This window comes from Mastomys coucha, unplaced genomic scaffold (assembly GCF_008632895.1).
Source record: "Mastomys coucha isolate ucsf_1 unplaced genomic scaffold, UCSF_Mcou_1 pScaffold18, whole genome shotgun sequence".
NCBI lineage: Eukaryota > Metazoa > Chordata > Mammalia > Rodentia > Muridae > Mastomys > Mastomys coucha.
This window is the reverse complement of record NW_022196900.1, coordinates 114,740,482-114,760,055: the sequence shown is the minus strand read 5'-3', so window position 1 is coordinate 114,760,055 and position 19,574 is coordinate 114,740,482. Positions and strand designations below refer to the sequence as shown.

The following is a 19,574-nucleotide window of genomic DNA, read 5'->3' as shown; positions in this document are numbered from 1 at the left end:
AGGCTGGCCTTGAACTCAGAAATCTGCCTGACTGCCTCCCAAGTGCTGGGATCAAAGGCGTGCACCACCACTGCCTGGATACTGTTCATTTTTATTAATTGGCTCAGTCTCCTTTTTAAGTGTTCATAGCCTTCGGGAAGACATGCAGAAAGACGGGCTTCTGGAGTGGAGCTGGCACCTGGCAGGGCTACCTGCAACCCCAGATGAGATGGGATAGCCCCATACCACATGTGAGGGACTCAAGGCCTGGAAAGGTTGGGGTAACTCCTGGCCATGTGTCAGGCAGGACCCCAGTCCAGCTGGCTCCACACTCCAGCTCCTCCTGTCTCTATCAGATGAGCGTTTGGCCGTTTAAGCCCCTCATTGCCAAGAAGCCTATTAACCCTTTGTTCTGGGACTCCCTCAGCGTCCTTACCCTCAGCATCTCAAAGATACAAGTTCTGTGCAGACAGTTTGGCTGGGGGGTTGGGGGGGTGGAGACCCTGAGCTCATATGCCTAGGATGACCCCCACAGCTGCCATGCCCTAGGGTACAAAGGTTTCAACGTTACTGGGAAGTGTCTGCAAAGACACCCTGTCAGGGGAAAGGTCAAGGGGTCCAGCTGGGTCCTGCTCTTAGGAGGCTTTCTGTCCTTTGTGAGATCTTGATGAGTCACTCTCAGCAAGAAAGCACAGATACTGTGGAGAGCAGTAGAGCTGAAGAGGCATTCGCCATGACAAGATGGCGCCTACTTCCGCTGTTGACTCCTGGTAAACAACTGTTTGCGCATGTGCGTAGAATGAAAAGACACCAAGTCACGGCCCATCCCGGGGTGTCACGTGGGGTGATGAGCAAACAGCCAATCATGGGCGGACACGCCGTGCTGTGGTGTATATAAGCAGTGCTGATTACTGGCTCTGCCCCTTTTTTCCTCTGGATGAGGCAATAAACGCTAGCTGCAGAAGGATCCTAGTGTCCGCGTGTCTTCTTGCTGGCGAGACGACTGCACCGGCTACAAGGTACTTTCAAAGAGAAAGACACCTGGACACAGCCAGACTGCAAGGCCTCAGTCTGGAGCCTCCCTGCCAAGCAGCAACTCCTCCATCTGCTACATTGCTGGGGCCAGTGCCACCCAGCAGGGGCATGCCTCCTTCTGTCCTGGCAGGATAGCTCCTTCTTGGCCTGTGTGAGCGCCAGGGTCATGTGTCAGGGTAGATCTATGTGTCCAAATGTGCAACCTTTCATTTCAAAGGCCGCGGGCCACTGGTCAAGTGAAGTCTGTGGTAGCTTTGGGCTACTCTTCACTGCAGGCTACAACTACCTCCCACCTGGCCGGCATAGCAACTTGCTGGTGACATGTGCTACAAGAGTTGTCTGTACTTCCAGGTCTTTCCATGGGTTTGGCCCTTGAGGAGGAATGATCAGAAAGATGTCATGGGTGCTGTCAAGGCTCTGCTGCCTCTGTCAATTTGCTTTCTAAAAACAGGCCTCTAGTAGGCATCTGGAGAGTGGGGCTTCTCCCTTCTCACAGCCTTACCAGGCCAGGGGACCTACGGGACAATGTTTTGGCTCTCTGTGCATCTATAGCCTCCAGCCTCACCCAGGAATGATTCACGAGTATTCTGGGCGTGAGGTCAGCTTAGTTGATGGCTACCCCCACAGACCCCCAGGCAGCTTGACACCCAAGACCACAGAGCTCAGATTGCACAAAGCCAGTAGGGGGCTCAGGCTGGGGGCTGGGAAACCTGCTGTGATTGTTTGAGTTAAAGTGACTCTATTTTTCATGGGGCTAAAATAGTGCTGTAGTCCTGGAGCTGTTGCCATCATTGCCATGGCGACACGGTTCTGGCAGAGCCCCTTCATCCTCCACTGGGTCTTAAGTAACCCCAGTCCTCAGGAAGGTGCAGTGGGGCCCAGTCTGTTTGCAGAGGCCTCCAGACTGGTGCAGCACAGTAGCCCAGCTGCCTTTGTGTCCATATGCTCTGACAATGCCCCTAACCTGTAACTCAGGCTTAGGTCCTGGTCCCAAGCAGGCCCCAAGACAGGAGCACCACTCTGTGTTCAGCCAAGGTACAGAGAAAGAAGTGAGTATATGTATGTTGTATTGCTGTGGCCTGGAGTACATGCAGGGACCTTGAGCCTTTGCCCTGTTTTTGCAGCCATGTGATCCTGGATCAGGTCCAGTGCCTCTCGGGCCTTGGCCTGTATCCTGGGAGCACATGACCAATAAACAAGTATAGAGCCTCCCAGGCATGTAGAATAAAGACCTGACTCCACATCCTAGGGGAATGCTGAGGCTTGGGTGTGACGCCTACTGCAAAGGGAGTCACAATTGTGCCCTGTGCTCCTGGGATAGAGCCCTAGAGCACGGCCTGGGCCCTCTGCACAGTTTGGCTGGTAAGTGTGTGTGAGTAGCCTAGAGGGTTGTTCGTTACTTTACAGCTCTACTATACTTTTATCTAGCTCCCCTTCTTTCTAGCCTCTTGACCCAACAACCACAGGTTTTCTTAGCCTTTCTGCCTTTGCTGACCTAGCACTACCTACATTAAAAATATCCAGATACGGGCTGGCGAGATGGCTCAGCGGGTAAGAGCACTGACTGCTCTTCCGAAGGTCCTGAGTTCGGATCCCAGCAACCACATGGTGGCTCACAACCACCCCTAATGAGATCGGACATCTTCTGGTGCTTCTGAAGACAGCTGCAGTAAATTACACTGGAGCAAGCGGGACTGGAGCTAGTGAGGCCCAAGTGAGCTGACCGGAGCGAGTGGGGCCGGCAGAGGTCCTGAGATCAACAGTAGCCACACACATGGCCATCTGTACAGTATACAGTGTATGCATACACATAAAATAAATAAAAATAAAATCTTTAAAAAAAAAATATCCAGATACAACACACACACACACACACACACATGCAGACATGCACACACAGACACATGAACAAGCACACACACACAGAGATATGCACAATGAGACACACAAAGACACATACACACACACACACACAGAGGAAGATTATGTCCACACATTCAGGGACAGGTGTACACTCAGTGTTTTAAGGTCTAGTTTCCACAGGCTTTCATTTTCTGAAAAATGTTTTATTTTTACGTAAAAATAGGACTGGTGGATCGGCTCAGAGGGTAAGGACGCTTGCCATCAACCTCATTGCCATCCCTAGGTGCCACATGGTAAGAGAATGGATTCCTACAGGTTGTCCTCTGATCTCATGTTCACTGTTACAGCTGCATACACCCCTCTACAAGCACAATAAATAATAAATAGATAATATTAAAGGATGACATAATTTAATTTAGTTTGGAGAGTTGCAAGATACACAGAGTTCTTGCTCATCCTTTGACTAGAAATCCCTAAGTTAAGACTTCATAGTCATGGTATATTTATTAGCATAAAACAATTTCCATACTATTAAGGATACATTTTATCTGGGTTTCTCAATTTTTGAACAATGTTTTTCTGTGTCAGACTCCATATTGCATTGGCCTGTTTTTTTCCTTTCCTCTCCCTCTCCTCACCCCTCCCCACTCTCTCTCTCTCTCTCTCTCTCTCTCTCTCTCTCTCTCTCTCTCTCTCTCTCTCTCTCTCTCTCAGAGACAGTTTCTGACCTAGAGCTCACTTTGTAAACCAGGCTGACCTGCAAGTCTCAGAGATCCGCTTGCCTCTCTCTGTCTTCCAAATGCCAGGGTTAAAGGCGTGTGGTATCACATCCAGCTCTGACCTATTTCTTTTTTTTTCAACATGCATTGCTAGTCCTTTTCTAGGTAAGATACACTCAGTCCTTGACCTCTTAGGCATATCACACTGCATCCTGAGAGCTGGGATTTTAGGTGTGTGCAACCATGGTTGGTTTCTGCAGTGCTAGGGGTTGAAGCCTGGCTTTCTACATTCTAGGTACTCTACGGACAGAGCTACATCCCCAAAAGAACAGTATTTATTTTTGGTTTCGATATTCAGCATAAGGTCATACTTTGCAATAATTCCTGGGAGGGTTTCAATAGAGCAAATTTCCAGGTGACATAGTAAATGAAAAGTCAAAATATGGGGCTGGCAAGAAGGCTCAGCGGTTAAGAGCACTGACTGCTCTTCTGAAGGTTCTGAGTTCAAATCCCAGCAACCATATGGTGGCTCATAACCATCCATAATGAGAGCTGATGCCCTCTCCTGGTGTGTCTAAAGGCAGCTACAGTGTACTTATATATAATAATAAATAAATCTTTAAAAAAAAAGACAAAATACTATTTAAATCAAAAGAACAAATTTACTTTGCTTCTTGTGGTATTATTGAAAGTTGAACTTAGGACCTCATCATGTGCTACAAAGCTACATTTCCAGCCCCACATTTATGGTTTTTACTCTGAGTCAGAGTCTTATTAAGTTGCCCGGGCTGCCTAGAACCTTCAATAATTCCTTTCTCAGTCTCCTAAACAGGTGGGAATTACAGGCTTGCACCAAGAAGTCTGTTTTAGCAGCCCATAGATTAAAAAAAAAAAAAAACAAAACGGAATATCCAGGGATGATTAGCACAAGTAACTGTGTAGTGGAGGGAAGGATTAAGACTGGAAGAGCAGATGGCTGGATAGACAGAACTGAAGACACAGGCAACATCCTATGGGCTTGGAAGGTGAGAAGCAGGATTGTGTGGGGATGGAGACCCAGAGCCCACGCGATGGCGTTGAGGGATAGCCAGCCAGAGCTCAGATCGCGAGGGAGTAGGGCACAGCACCCCTACCTTCTAAGACAGCACCAGGGTCGAGGTAAGGAACAAAGAGCCAAGCCCTCCCTCAGCTTCGTCCCTCCCGTGCCCCCTTCTGGGAATGCTCGGTACTGCGCTTGCCTGTGGAGGACCGGAAGGACTAGGTAGACTGGAATTTCATCTCTAATCATCAGCAGTGTAGGCGAAATGCAAGGTCGAGGCAAAACTGGGCACGGGCACCAGGACTTCTGGTGTGTCCCCCAACCTTTTCACCCACCCCTTATCTTCCTTTCTACCGCTTCCACAGTTTTGGCTTTCCCAGAATTCCCTGCTTCCCGAGGGTCATAGGCCTCTTTGCGAGCACATCATTTCCTTCCCTAATATGTTGTTAGCTTTCCAAACTAGCCTCTTCCAGAACCTGGTCTTCCACATGCAACAGACTTGCCATTTACTTGTTTATTTTTTACTTTTTGGTGTGTGTGTGTGTGTGTGTGTGTGTGTGTGTGTATCTCCCCTCTTCTCCTCCCTACAGAGTTTCTCTGTATATCCCTGGCTGTCCTCTAACTCACAGAGATCCACCTGCCTCTGCCTCCCAAGTGCTGGGATTAAGAGCTGCGTAACCCAGTCCGGCTGTCCCTGGCATTTATTTATGTGTGAGTGTATTTGTATATGTGGCATGCTGGTTAGTTTTCTGTCAACTTGAGGAAGCTGGAGCCATTCTGAGAAGGAACCTCAATTGAGAAAATGGCTCCATCCAATTGGCCTGTAGGCAAGCCTGTGGAGCATTTTCTTGATTGGTGGTTGTCATAGGTGCCCTTCCTGGGTAGGTGGCCTTGAGGTGTATTGGAAAGCAAACTGAGCAGGCTGGGAGGGCAGGCCAGTAAGCAGTGTGCCTACACTTGCTTCTGTTTTAGTTCCTTTCCTATGTCCCTGCCTTGGCTTACCTTGATGGGCTGCGACTCTGGATGATATCTAAGCCCCTAGGTTGCCTTGGGTCATGGTGTTTATCACAAGAGAGGGAACCAAGACCCTCTGTAGCTACATGTGATTGAGGCAGGGTTTCTCCATGAACCTACCAAAGCCAGCAAGGCTCAGTGATCCTCCTGCCTCTACGTAGATTCCATTCAGAGCTGGCTTATAGGTACGTGCTGATCACAGCTTGTTACATGGTGCCACTGAGCCACATCTCCAGCCCCACAGAACTGTCATCTCTATTGGCCTGTGGGAAACACCGACAGTGGCCTGTCTCAACTGTCATCAGGCTGCATGAGGGAAAAAACCCTGGCTTATGGCTGGACAACTTTTCGACTTAATAGAACATCAAGCAATGGTGACTGAATGGATGAATGAATGCAGTTGGTATTGTCACTTCAGTTGGTTTCTCTAAGTCCCATGATCCCTGACAAAGAAAGGAAACATCTGCTGTAGGGTGCCTCCCTCCACTGTGGATGCCAAGCTCTGGTCAGCAAATGCTCTGGGCCCTTCCTGTAGCAGGTGTGTTCCTGCCAGACCCCACCCAGGTCAGCCTCACATCAGGAAAGGGGAACAATGTTTCCTCCCCCATGGGTTCTGAGAAAACCAGATAACAGACATCCACAGGGAAGCCTGGACTTAGTAGAGCCTCCGGGGGAGGTGGGAGGAGCCCTCACTTAACCCTCTGTGAGCCACTGGCCACTCCTTAGCCTTCCCCACACTTGGAAGTATCTACCCTGTCTCTCTGGGCTGGCTTGTTTTTACTTCAGCTTGACACAGCTACAGTCATACGAGAGTCAGCTGAGAAATGCATCTATATGATTGGGTTGTTCGCAGGCCTGAAAGGACATTTTCTTAACTGGTCATGTGGAAGGGCCCAGCCCGGTGTGGGTGGCACCACCCCTGGACAGGTGGTTCTGGGTACTATAAGCAGTCTGAGCAAGCCAGTACACAGCCTTCTGCCAGGTCCCATCACTCCTGCCTCCAAGTTCCTTCTTTGTTTGAGTTCCCGCCCTGACTGCTTTCAATGATTAACTGTTATATGGAAGTGTAAGAGAAATAAACCCTCTCCTCCCTTTTGGTCAGTGTTTTATTACAGCAATAGAAACTGAAGTAAGACACCGTCCACCAGCTGGTCCCAAGAGATCTGAGTGAAGCCAGGCATGTGGGACCTCCCCACCCAGCTGGGCTTTGGGGAAGGGGCTTCATGGATGACCTCATCTTCTCCGGAGCTGAATCTGTATAAACCCATTTTTAATTTTATCTTCATTTGGAAAACAGTTTGTGTTTGGAAGCATCTAGTGTGGAAAACTGGGGAACCACAGTAACTGTAGGAGGCAGAAAGGGTCTGCCAGGTTCCTGTCTGCCACCCCAACCACCCCATGCTGGGGTCTGCCTCACCTCACAGGTTCCTAGGGTCACCTCCAAACCCTACCCACCTGGGAGGAAGTTCTGGAAACCTGCCATTCAGCTTCACTGTGACTGGTCTGGTCTGGTCTCCATGGAAGCTGGTGGAAACCCTGCCCTCCCCTTGGTGGACAGAGGCTGAGGCCCTATAGCCCATGTGGCCTCAGAAATCCCACTCATTACATTGGGTACCAGGTGTCTGGAGAGACCGTGGGAACACCCAGCCAGGTGTTCATTGGTGAACTGGGGGAACAAATCCTGTTGTTTACTGCCAGGCAACACCCGACTCCGACTCCGTTCCCAGGCAAAACCTGCAGGTTCCTTCACCTTGGAGCCTCACAGGTTGGGGTTTTGATTTGGGAGTTACTGCTATGACCTCCTCCCACAGGCCTGGGGGTTGCTTTGTTTTGCAAATACTGGCCTCAGGAGAGGACAGCCAGAAGGAAGGGTAGTTAGGTGTTGGGGAAGCTCTTAGGACACTGGCTTTTAAACGTAGGCATACATTTTTTTGCAACCTACTTTTTATTTTTTTTTAAAGGTTTATTTATTTATTATTTGTAAATACACTGTAGTTGTCTTCAGACACCCCAGTAGAGGGCATCAGATCTCATTACGGATGGTTGTGAGCCGCCATGTGGTTTCTGGGATTTGAACTCAGGACCTTCAGAAGAGCAGTTAGTGCTCTTACCTGTTGAGCCCATCTCTCCAGGCCCAATAATAAATGATTATTATTTATTTTGTTTGGTTTTTTTGTTGTTGTTTTCTTTTGTTTTGGTTTGGTTTTTGGTTTTTTGAGACAGGGTTTCTCTGTGTAGCCCTGGCTGTCCTGGAACTCACTCTGTAGACCAGGCTGAGCTTGAACTCAGAAATCCGCTTGCCTCTGCCTCCCAAGTGCTTGGATTAAAGGAATGCGCCACCACTGCCTGTCGTAACCTACTTTTAATAATGGTTCAACCTCTCCTCTAGTCCACCAGAGGTCTAGCAGAGGTAGTGGAAGAGAAAAGTTATTAGGATACGGGGACGTGAACCTGTTCAGCAATAGTTCTTTGGGGGTCAGGCTTGATCTTCTTTAGCAGCAGTTCAGTCCTATAGCAAACACCAAATATGACTTAGCAGCTGTAGACCAATCCTTTTGGAGGGCAAACACCAGGCCTCTATAGTTCAACCCTAAAGAAACCGCCAGGCTCGCCAACCAACCTGAGCTGAGGCCACAGAGGCTGCAAGGTGCTCAAGGCACCTCATGAGCAGTTCTTGGGTGATTTTCTCTCAATGGCGGTGTTATCACAAATTGAGCTCAACAACGCTATGTACATCGAACTGATACATGTGTGTCTTTAGCAAAGAATAATGAGGCACAGCAAACCAAACCAAGGCTCAATGCTCATCTCCCACTGTCTGTGGGGTTCTATTTATACTCCTTCATCAAGCGTCCTTTCACGTGTCTGCTACATCCAAGCATTCTTTCACCTATGTCTGCCTCAGAAAAAGTCTTTCATGTGTTAGCTTTAGCAAGACATCCTTTTGCCTGTATGCACCAGCAAAACATTTGACATAACTTTCCAAATAAACAAGAAGTTTCTACTTCAGTTAACCTTAGAGCTTAGTCCTCTGTTCTACCGCGAGTCTTTAGAACACTGCATGCAGGCTGGCTAAGAGCACCGACTGTTCTTCTGAGGGTCCTGAATTCAAATCCCAGCAACCAGATGGTGGCTCACAGCCACCCATAATGAGATCTGACGCCCTCTTTTGGTGCGTCTGAAGACAGCTACAGTGTACTTATATAAAATAACAAATAAATCTTTGGGCCGGACCAAGCAGAGACTGAGCGAGCCCGTAGAGGGCCTACCAGAGCGAGCAGGGTTGACTGGAGCAGGGCTGACAGGAGGGAGTGGGACCAGAGTGAGCAGAGATCCTAAAAGTCAATTTCCAACAACCAGATGAAGGATCACAAATATCTGTACAGCTACAGTGTGTACTCATATACATAAAATAAATAAATCTTAAAAAAAAAAAAGAATCTAACACAGTTTTAAAAAAAAAAGAACAGCCGGGCAGTGGTGATGCACGCCTTTAGTCCCAGCAGCACTTGGGAGGCAGAGGCAGGCGGATTTCTGAGTTTGAGGCCAGCCTGGTCTACAGAGTGAGTTCCAGGACAGCCAAGGCTACACAGAGAAACCCTGTCTCAAAAAAACCAAAAAAAAAAAAAGAACACTGAATGACACCTCTCCTAGGGTCCCTCTGGCTGTAAATGGTCCAGGACTGGAACCTGGACTCATTCATTGTCCTTCCCTGTCCTCATAGAAAATAGAGCCTCTCCAAAAGCCAACAAGGCCAGCTCTTCCTCATCAGGACTAGAGGTTGTCAGAGGTCTAGAGGACCCCAGACTCTTCTCTCAGAACAAAGACTCCCAATGGCTTTTGCTACTGTGTCCAGTGGGACCTAGCTGGGGACACACCCAATAGCCTATCCTGCCTGCTGGGACAGGGCTACGATGTTTCTTCCAGTGGTCAGTTGGCCAGGGAGGAAATTCTAGAGGTGCCAGCATGTGGGACGGTGAAACATACCAGGAATCTTGGTGGACAGATCCTGGAACCTCAGACGGTAGGAGCCTCCCTGCTCCCTGCCAAATTCCTGGCCTGGAACTTATGCCACATTTCCCACATAAGGAAATGTGACCTGTGGGCATGTGGGCCCAGAACAGAGTTCTCCATGCTAATGAGGTACCTAGAGGCCCTGAGGACTTAGCCAATAAGCTCCCATTCCCAGACATTTCTCCCTGCAAAAGGTATTTAATCTCAGGTCCATCCTGAGTAGTTGGTACAGTACACATCCATTTTCCACAGAATCAAGGACTGTCTCTTGTATTGTGAACCACCGTGGGTATGGAGCTGCAGCCTAAGGCTCCTGCAGAAGGCCTCTCTGTGTTTCCAGCCACAACTGCAGCCAAGACCTTCACTGATCCCTTCCCCATCCCCCACCCTTTGTCCTCAGCCAGCCCCCTTCCCCCACCACTCTCAACTCCTCAGAGACTCAGGGGGGCCTAATGTCCAGGAGTTTGGGAGTGCCTGGTCCCGGCTTCTTCATAAGGCCTGTGGATCCTTGACACTTCATTCCTGATTCCTCTGTGGGGCACCCCATGGACAACTGGATGCCCATGGGTCTGGGAAACCCAGCTCCGGCTTTCCTACATCTCAGACTGCATTTTCCCACCTGTGGAGAAGTGTCTTGGTGCTTTCCTGAAGCCCAGTACCCATAACCACCACGCAGCAGCAATGTGGGATAAGCGCAGTCACCAGCATCCCAGCATCCCTCCCTACCAGATTGTCTAGCTCACCAAGGCATGCCTTATTTATTCTTCCCAATATGTCAGGAAGTACTAAAAGCTATACACTAAAGTGGGGTCAAGATGGCTATAGGGCTAGCTGTAGAGCTGGACAGGTGGCCAGCATAACTTTCCTAGATCATGATTGCTGGGCAGGAGTGCAGGAGAGTCACAGTGTACTTCTACTTGGGTGTAAGTAGGTGTGGGTGCTAGGAATAGAGAACCCTCTGGAAGGGCAACCCTACTTTTCACTGTTGGGCCATCTCTCCCGTTTCTACTAGAGGCTCTTAAACACTAGACTTCAACCACAGCAAGGACTGACTGTTTTTTTTTTTTTTTTTTTTTTTTTAAGAACCTGGACACTGCTCGATGATCCTAGCACAGAGAGGGAAGCTAGGCCCATAGGTCTTAGTGAGCACAAAGGGAGGTGCCAGTAGATTGTGAGAAAATGTGGAAACTGAGAATGAGCAGGGGTATGTGAGGTCTTGGGGGCGCTCAGTGGAGGGTAGGGATGGCAGTGGTTGCCTTGGGAATGGTGATGCTGAGGCAGCTTTCAGGAGCAAGCAGGTAGAGGGCTTGGAAGGTGTAGGGAGCATGAGCCTTGGTCAGGGCTTGGAGAGCATCTGCTCGAGAAACCACCAATGTCTGAGGGTATGGGCACCCAGATTGACAGGCCATGTGATTAGGGAACCCAGTGCTTAATGACTCAGGAGGGTCACCAAGTTCTAGACCGGCCAGGGCCACATAGGGAGCCCTTGTCTTAAAAAACAAAACAGAACAATATAAAGTAAGATGCAAAGGCTGTGACCAGTGGAAGGTAGACATAGCTTTGGAGAACAACACCCAGGGTGAGTCTGTTGCTGTTAAAAGTTAAGCTGGACCTGGTAGAGCATGCCTTTAATAGCAGCACATGGGAGGAAAAGGCAAACAGTTTGAGTCTGAGGCTAGCCTTGACTACTGAGTGAGTTCCAGGACAGCCAGGGCCACACAGCTACATAACTACACGGGGACAAACAGACAGACACACAGAAAAGTAAGAAAAAGTTCAAGCAGTATAGTCTAACTCAGTTAAGTACTTGGAAGACTGAGGCAGGAGGATTTCAGGTTCAAGGCAGGCCCAGGCAATTTAGTGAGCTGACGTCTCAAAAATAAATACTGAGGAGTTGTATCAATGGCTCAGTGGTTAAGTGAACTGGCTGATCTTGCAGAGGCCCTGCCACTCCCATAGCATCTGGCTCTTAACTCCAGTTCCAGGGTGAGTCCAATGCTCTTCTAGGCTCTTCAGGGCACTGTACCCAAGAGGTGTGCAAATACACAGGAATACACATGCTGGCAAAACAATACTCATATACCTAAAATAAAAATAAACCTTTCGTCCAATTCCTATTACTAAAATAAACAAAAATATGTCTGGGAATTCAATGTGACACACATCTGGAATTTCAGAACTTAGGAGCCTGGGCGGGTGAGGACAAGGAGTGTTCATAGCCACAGCAAGAGTCTGTACAGAGGTTACAGAGGTGCATAGAAACCAGGTTTGAGCCGGGCATGGTGGCACACGCCTTTAATCCCAGCACTTGGGAGGCAGAGGCAAGCGGATTTCTGAGTTCGAGGCCAGCCTGGTCTACAGAGTGAGTTCCAGGACAGCCAGAGCTAAACAGAGAAACCCTGTCTCGAAAAAAACCAAAAGAAAAGAAACCAGGTTTGAGGTCAAAGGGTTTTTTAAAATTATTATCTGAGGATTACCGGGCTGCCTATGGCTCCAGGTCTCCTGCCTCAGCTTCTCTAATATTGGGATTATAGACATGACACCCATTTTTTAAAAATTATTTTTTAAGATTAAAGTGTTTAAAAGCCACTTGAAGCCGGCGGGGCTGGTGTATGCCTTTAATCCCAGCACTTGAGAGCGAGAGGAAGGTGGATCTCTGAGTTTAAGGTCAGCCTGGTCTACAGAGTGAGCTGGTCCAGTGCAGCCTGAGCTACACAGAGAAAGCCTGTCAAACAACAAACAAAATGCATCTGAAGATGACCAGCAGGATGTCAACTAGTGTGTTCTAGGGAGAACACGGGATCCAAGATCTCGGCCGCTGCGTCGTCTTTTCAGCCCTTCAGCGTTACCTTAGTACCTGGCACTAAGAAGAACCAGGCACGTGTGTGGAATGTAAAAAGACCTTACGATTTCCAGATCTGTCCGGCCGAGAAGCTAACTGGAGCAGAGACAGCGAGTGTAGACAGGCCTTCCTGGCCGGGGATGCGGGATCCCCTTCAGTTGGAAGGGCTGGGACCCGAGGGCCAGAACAGCTTGCACTTTGAGGAGTTGCTCAGCTCCTTGCAGCCTCGGGGACCGCGCGGACTGCTGGAGTTCGTACGCCGAAGGTCTGAAAATACCGGACAACCCGCACCTCCAACAAGTTTGCTTGACTTTCGACACAACAGCCCCAGTAGACTCAGAAGCCCCGGGCGGAGTGGCCTGGCTGTCCCTGGGCTATTCGGGTCGCCGCTCGTTGCCGGGCAAAGCCACATCGTACTCACTCCCATTGGCCGCAGGTGGCCGCGCCCCGCCCGACAGGTAGTTTGTCCTGCACTCTGGTTATTGGGCCGCGACCGCGCGGCCCCCCGAGGATTGGCCCAGGTGGCGGCCCCAAGGAGCCCTCATTGGCCACAGGTGCCACCCGCCCCGTGGATTGGCAGTCTCGACGTCCAGGTTCCGCCCCCCGCCCAGTGCGCCCCCGCCCCGCGCACCGCCCAAGTTCCGCGGAGTTGGCGAGGTGGGTGCCCTCGGTCCCGCGCTGCGCGCTCCCTTCCGCGTTCCACCGTCTGCCCCGCCTGGTAACTCGGCCCTTCTCCGGGGCCGCTAGCCATGGCCGGAGCGTCCTGGAAGCAATGCTGACGGCGGCTGGCGAAGTGCGCCATGCCCAGCAGGACGGACCCCAAGATGGACCGGAGCGGCGGCCGCGTCCGTCTGAAGGCTCACTACGGCGGGTGAGCGCGCAGCGTCGGACAGCGGGCAAAGCGGGTTGCCCTGCGGCGGAGCTTCGGGGCTGTCGGGGTGCTGCGCGCCATGGAGGCAGGGAGGCGACGGGGAGGCGCCCCAGGAGCTGCCTTGGCGCCCTTCAATGTGGCCCGAGGGAAACCTCGAGGGCGGGGCGCGCTCCCGGTAGCTAGTTCTCTCTAGGCGCACACAGCAGGCGGGTGTTGTTGCGCTCCTAGCGTGGTCTCAGGGACATTAAGGACAAACTTGCATGGTCTAAAAGTTTTCATCAGATTGTGAAAACTTCTGGTGCATTTAAAACAAACAAACAAACAAAACAACTAAACACCTAAGGTTATTTAAATTGGCCGCGGCTTAAATGTAAGGAAAACCTTTGGCCCAGGAATAGGTACGCACAAGAATGCTTGAAGTTGTGGAAACATAAGAACACATTTTCGCAGCTTTGGTTTGGGGGACAGAACTTTTTGAAGATCTCCAGAAAGAATACAGTCTTGCCTCTGCTTTTTAGGACAGGAATGATGGACTTTTCTGCCACATTCTTGAAGGTGGTTTTGGGAGCTGGTTTCAGCCCTTAGCCCTGGATTCCACCTTGTTTTCCTGGAGGGAGAGGGTGGAGTATGTGTGTGTGGGAGCAGCGAATAGGGGCATGAGCACTTGACAGTGGTCAGTATCGTTGTCCGGGAGCATTGAGTGATGAGAGTGGAGTGGTGGTGTCGGTTTTCTAGTGGCTGGTTCACCCAGGCTGGGCTAGAGAACCCCATTATCTTGCCTCTGATTGTATAGACAGAAGGGGGTAGAGGCCTAAGGCTTTGACGGCTTCTTCCTTAGGTGCTGTGTGTCCAGAACCAACTTGGGTACTCCCAGGTCAAGGGTTGAGGGTCGCGGTTCTTGGGAAGGAGAAAGGGAGTGGAGTGGAATGCTCATCCTGTGGCTGAACTGGGCTCTCAGCATTCCTAGGAGTTTTACAGAGTGGCTGGTCCCAGCCACAGAGACTAGTGACTGTGGTCCTTTGGAGGTGGTTCCTTGCCTCAGGGACCTTCTCATTATGGCCAACCTCTGGTGGTCCTGGGTTTGGAGGCGGGTTTCTGGTAGAGCCTAGAAAGAAAGATTTCAGGAATTGGGGATGGTGATGGCAGCCAGCCCAACCCAAAGATGTCAGGTCTGCAGCCCCGAGTCTGGCCTGGAGTGCCCCTGCCAAAAGGGAACACTTAGCTGTGTTCTCTGGCTTACAGATTCTGTAGTGAGCCTGTTAAAGCTGAGAGACTGTCTCATCTGCCTGGAACCCCCAAGCTAAAGGCCCTCAGGGGAGGGATCCACCCTTCCCTTAGGGCGGGTTCAGCCAACACCTTAGGGTCATGGCTCACCTTGGACAGTTCCCCCTGTCCTGGACTTGTCAGTCTTGCCCACCCCGCCCTCCCTTTTGCCCCTGGGGAGCACTTTGGTTACTGGCAGTGTAATTCAACCTGTTGACTCCAGTTTCCTCAACTGACAAAAGCGGAGCCCCCTTCCCTTTCCTTCCCTACCTCCCTTCTCCCTTTCTCCACCCCTTCCTGCCATTTCCCCTTTCTCCCACTTCTCCACACCCCTTCACCCTTTTGTACCCTTTCTCCTTTCATCTCCCCCTGGAAGAATCTCCTCCACAGCCTTCCTCCCCACTTACTCTGAAATCTGCCAACTGGGTGCCTCTCCAGAGCTTGAGCCCCGGGCAGTGATAGGAGAAATGTGGAGATACTCCCGCAGCTGTGAAAATTGTGGATTGGGGGAGATGTTCTGTCCAGGAAGGCAGTCTCTTGGAGGCTCAGGGTTAGTCACTGCCCTAAGGGAGATGACAGCCACAGCTGAGTGTCAAAGATACAGCCCTATCCTTAAACAGTGATGGCCATTTGCCCTCCTGTTGTCCCTCGGATCCTTTGACGCTTGAGAGAGGAGTGCTGCCACCAGTGGTCACCTATATTTGAGGAGTGTCAGGCAACACTGTTCTCAGGGGATTACAGGAGAGTTTGACATTCAAAGCCGAGGTGCCTTGCGTTTCTGAAACTTCAGACAGCACGGGAGGGTGGGTCTTCCCTCCTGCTGAGGCTCTTGTTACAAACTTTCAAGTTGGAGGACCTGCTGTGGCCCTTGAAGATGCAAGAGTCAGTCAGGGGTCGGTGGTCCATCCAGGCTGCTCTGACTTCTGTGAGCCTAGAGCTGTGGTATGAGGAGAGCTCTCCAAAGACTGCTTGGCTGAGGGGACATGTGACTCCTAAGGTCCACTTGTCCTCTGGGTACCAGAGATTTTAAGAGGAGGATGGTGTCTAGGTGTTCAGAAAGAGGTCCAAGAAAGGAATGTCAGACCTGATTTCTACAGCTCCCAGTTGGAAGGCTGGCCGATGCGGAGTATGCTGGGTATTGTGGGCACTATGTCAGGGTGACCCCAGTTGACAGGGACCTGGGGATGGGGCTTGTTCTGTGGATTGGGCTTTGGATATCTCTGTGCCTCAGTTGTTATCTGCCATGATTCTATGGGAGTGGGAGCAGAATCTGTTTCTGTCACAAGTGGGGGGCCTGGGCAGGTGCTGGCTGGCTGAGCTTGGTAGAAAAAGAGGGCAGCTAGGGACATCTATCCCTGACACTAGGTGAGATCCATGGGCCAATAGGTCCTAGAAGGTCTGACTGGTATGTTGAGGGTTGGGTAGGTGCTGGATCCTTTTGCTCTGAATTTTGTCAGTAGACAGTGTCTTTGTTTATAGACACTTGTGTGACCCAGTTAAGATAGCCCAGTGGGGAAGCCAAGGGATCAACAGCCTTTTTTCCCCCATGAATGTCAGACATGAGTTGATTTTCACTGACGCTTCAGTGAGGGTGTGGTTCCTGCTTAGTTTCCATGGAAACGGGTTGCCGCTGCTCTTCCTATAAGGAATATAGGGGAGCAACACCCCCACTTCTCATTTTCCTCCTCCAGAGCATGTCTCTGAGCCATCTCCTACTACAGAGATTTAAGTCCCATCTGGGAATGAAAAGATAAGAGGCAGTGGCATTCTGAGGTTTGATTTCCCAAGAAATAGGCCTTTTCAGAATTGTTGCTGCTGCACTGGGGGAGAGGTGGGTCAGGTCCTACCAGGATGTCCAAGAACTGCTTTGATTAATTAATTGTTCATTTCTCTTGGGAACATACCCTGCTTTTCACCTTTTGGGAAAAGGCTTGACTTTGGCGTTTTACCTTAAATGAAGGTAATGGATTTGTGTCTGCATCCTGGGGTTCTCCTTGGTGTCTAGTAAGTGCAGTTGCTTGACTTCCACTAGGGGGCGCCTTCTGTCCCTTTGACTTGGTGTCAAGGGGTCATTTTTTAAAAAAGATAGTCAATGGTTCTATTTTGTGTTGGGGGAGGGCTTTGATTGTCTTTTGTGGGGGAGATTTTTCTCTAATCAGCAACTTGGCTAAGCAGTGTTTGGTCACATTCAGATACGATCCTGGTGACAGATATCCCTGTCCTCTTTGTCCCAGGGACATCCTGATTACCAGCGTGGATGCCATGACAACATTCAAGGACCTCTGTGAGGAAGTGCGAGACATGTGTGGCCTGCACCAGCAGCACCCACTCACCCTCAAGTGGGTGGACAATGAAGGTAGTCTCAGTCTTGGAACAGTCAGTCTGAGCTCCGCTGGGCTTTGGCTAGGCAGTGTCCCCACAAGTTGTACAGCTGAACTTGTTAGAACCAACAGTTAGTTCCTCAGTAGGGGTGGCAAGAGGGATGGTAGACTGGGCAGCACTAAAAGCTAGGCAAAGAGGGGTGTTCTTGCTGCATGGGGGCCTCTGGTCTCAGCCCAGGGGAAGAAGCTTGGTGCATCTCTTGGCTCCCACCTGACTCCTTACCTGACTTTCCTGGGTCCTAGAGTTTAGAAAGGACTAGCTCCCTAAAAGAATCTGGAGGCTGTTTAGTCCTGAGGCTTCTGCTCCTTGCCTTTTGGTTTATCTCCTTACTCTCCTTTCTTATATCTCTGCCTTTGTATTTCCTTTTCTCCCTCCTTCTCTCTCCTCTTTCTCTTCTTCCCTTCTTCCTTCCTTCCTTCCTTCCTTCTTTCTTCTCTCATTCCTTTCTGCCCTGCTTCCTCCTCTTTCTTTCCCACATTCAGACCCATCAGAAACTGGGATGGGATGGGGGATAATCGGGAGAAACTCCTTTTGCACCACTGACTACAGCCATCAGAGACACTGGAGCAGGCAGAGTGCATAGTGCACGGCTTCTCCTGTTTCAGTAGGTCTCTTGGCACATGGGGCTTTATTTTGTTCAGCTCTATGTCCATCAAGGCTAGAGAGACCTCTTCCTTAGCCTAGGTCACCTCGGAGGAGGTTCTAGGTCAAGCTCTCAGAGCTCCCAAGGCTGTGAGCGAACATGACTTCCTTCCAGGCTCCCCTAACCCTAACCCTGACAAGTCCTTACAAGGGACCCACAGATCCCATGAGGGAAAATCAGCTCATTGCTCTGGATGGTTGTTCAGGATTCTCTGTGCTGATCATGAACCATGAGACTTTGCCCACCCAAACTTCTGTCTGTACCGCTGAGTGAGCACTGGTACTGAGTACCTCTTCACCTTCTGTGGCCTCATTGGTACCTCTTGCCTCCACCCCCTAGGTGACCCTTGTACCGTGTCCTCACAGATGGAGCTGGAGGAGGCCTTCCGCCTGGCCTGTCAGGGCAGGGATGAAGTGCTCATCATCCATGGTAAGTGAGCCATCTGTGGTGGCTCCTCATCTGTCCACTTGGTCTGTGGAGAGAAAGGGCCTGCCTTATTTGGCTTATACAACCTGATCACAGTCCATCACTGAGAGAAGCCAAGGCGGGAACTCAAGCAGGGCAGGAACCTGGAAGCAAGAGCCAAAAACAGAGATACCTGTCCAGGCGTGGCACCGCCCACAGTGGACTGGGCCTTCCTACATCAGTCATTGTTCAAGACAGTGTCCCACAGTCTGATGGAGTTGAAGTTGAAGTTCTCCTTTCTCAGACACCCTGGCTTGTGTTGAGTATACCAAACAAGAACTGAGGGACTCTCCTCAACTATGGGGATCTTCTTCCAACTTCTAATAATTGGAAGCCACATGGAGACTGGTGCCACATGGAGACTGGTGCCACATGGAGGCTGGCAGTATAAAATCCAATAATGCTCTTATGTACTTGTAAAAGTAAATTTATGGGGCCAAAGAGACAGCTCAGTGGTTAAGAACACTTGTTCTTGCATAGGACCCGAGATCTGCTCTGAGCACCCATATGTTGGCTCACTGCTGTCTGTAATTACAGTCCCTGGGGAACTCAACACCTCTTCTGACCTCTGCAGGCTCCCCCATGCATGTGCTGCACATAAATACATTGAATCAGAGACACACACCCATACACGGAAAAATAATTTTTTTTTTATAAATTTTAAGTTATTTATTTATTATATCTAAGTACACTGTAGCTGTCTTCAGACACACCAGAAGAGGGCATCAGATCTCATTACAGGTGGTTGTGAGCCACCATGTGGTTGCTGGGGTTTGAACTTAGGACCTCTGGAAGAGCAGTCAGTGCTCTTAACCGCTGAGCCATCTCTCCAGCCCCCGGAAAAATAAATTTTTAAGAGTAATTTTACTTAATTAGAAATGTGTTGTTCTGCTTATTTATTGCATGCATGCACATGTGTGCACATGTGTTCACGAGTGTAAAGGTGTGCCACGATCCATCAGGCTTGATGGTAGATGCCTTTACACACTGACTTCGTGGCACAGGCTCTGTAATCCTGTTCCTTGAAAAGTGGTGATAGGAAGATTGAGAAATGTCTAGAAAAATGTATGCTAGAGAACCAGTGAAAGACAGCCCTTGTTTCAAAATAAAAAAGTAAAAAAGGGCGGAGCTATGGATCCTATAGCTCAGCGGAAGAGAGCCTACCTAGTGTTCTCAAGGCCCTGGGTTTAATTCTTAGTGCTGCTTTTTAAAATTCAATTTTCAAGATAATGGCTGTCCTTTCTTATTTTTGAGTTATGTTACTAATGAAAACTGCTAGCTTCCCTTTGATAGCTCTGCTTTTTTTCTTCTTTATTAAATTATTTATTTACATTCTAAAAGTTTCCCCCACTCCCAGCCTCCCCTCCCCGAGTTCTATACACACACGCACATACACACACACCCCCACCTCCCACCCCTACACACCCACCACACCCACACACCCA

At 49.9% G+C, this 19,574-nt stretch overlaps 1 protein-coding gene across 1 annotated transcript in view; it reads left to right on the top strand.

Annotated features, from left to right (window-relative positions):
* Nucleotides 1–13,125: 13,125 nt before the first annotated feature.
* The window catches only part of Prkcz (protein kinase C zeta), a gene marked incomplete at its 3' end in the record, with an annotated part of 109,022 nt that continues 102,573 nt past the window's right edge, over nucleotides 13,126–19,574 (top strand). The window contains exons 1-3 of the mRNA XM_031377047.1: nucleotides 13,126–13,376; nucleotides 16,874–16,995; nucleotides 18,004–18,093. Of these exons, the coding sequence (XP_031232907.1) occupies nucleotides 13,306–13,376; nucleotides 16,874–16,995; nucleotides 18,004–18,093 (283 nt within the window). The remainder of the gene's footprint in view (nucleotides 13,377–16,873; nucleotides 16,996–18,003; nucleotides 18,094–19,574) is intronic.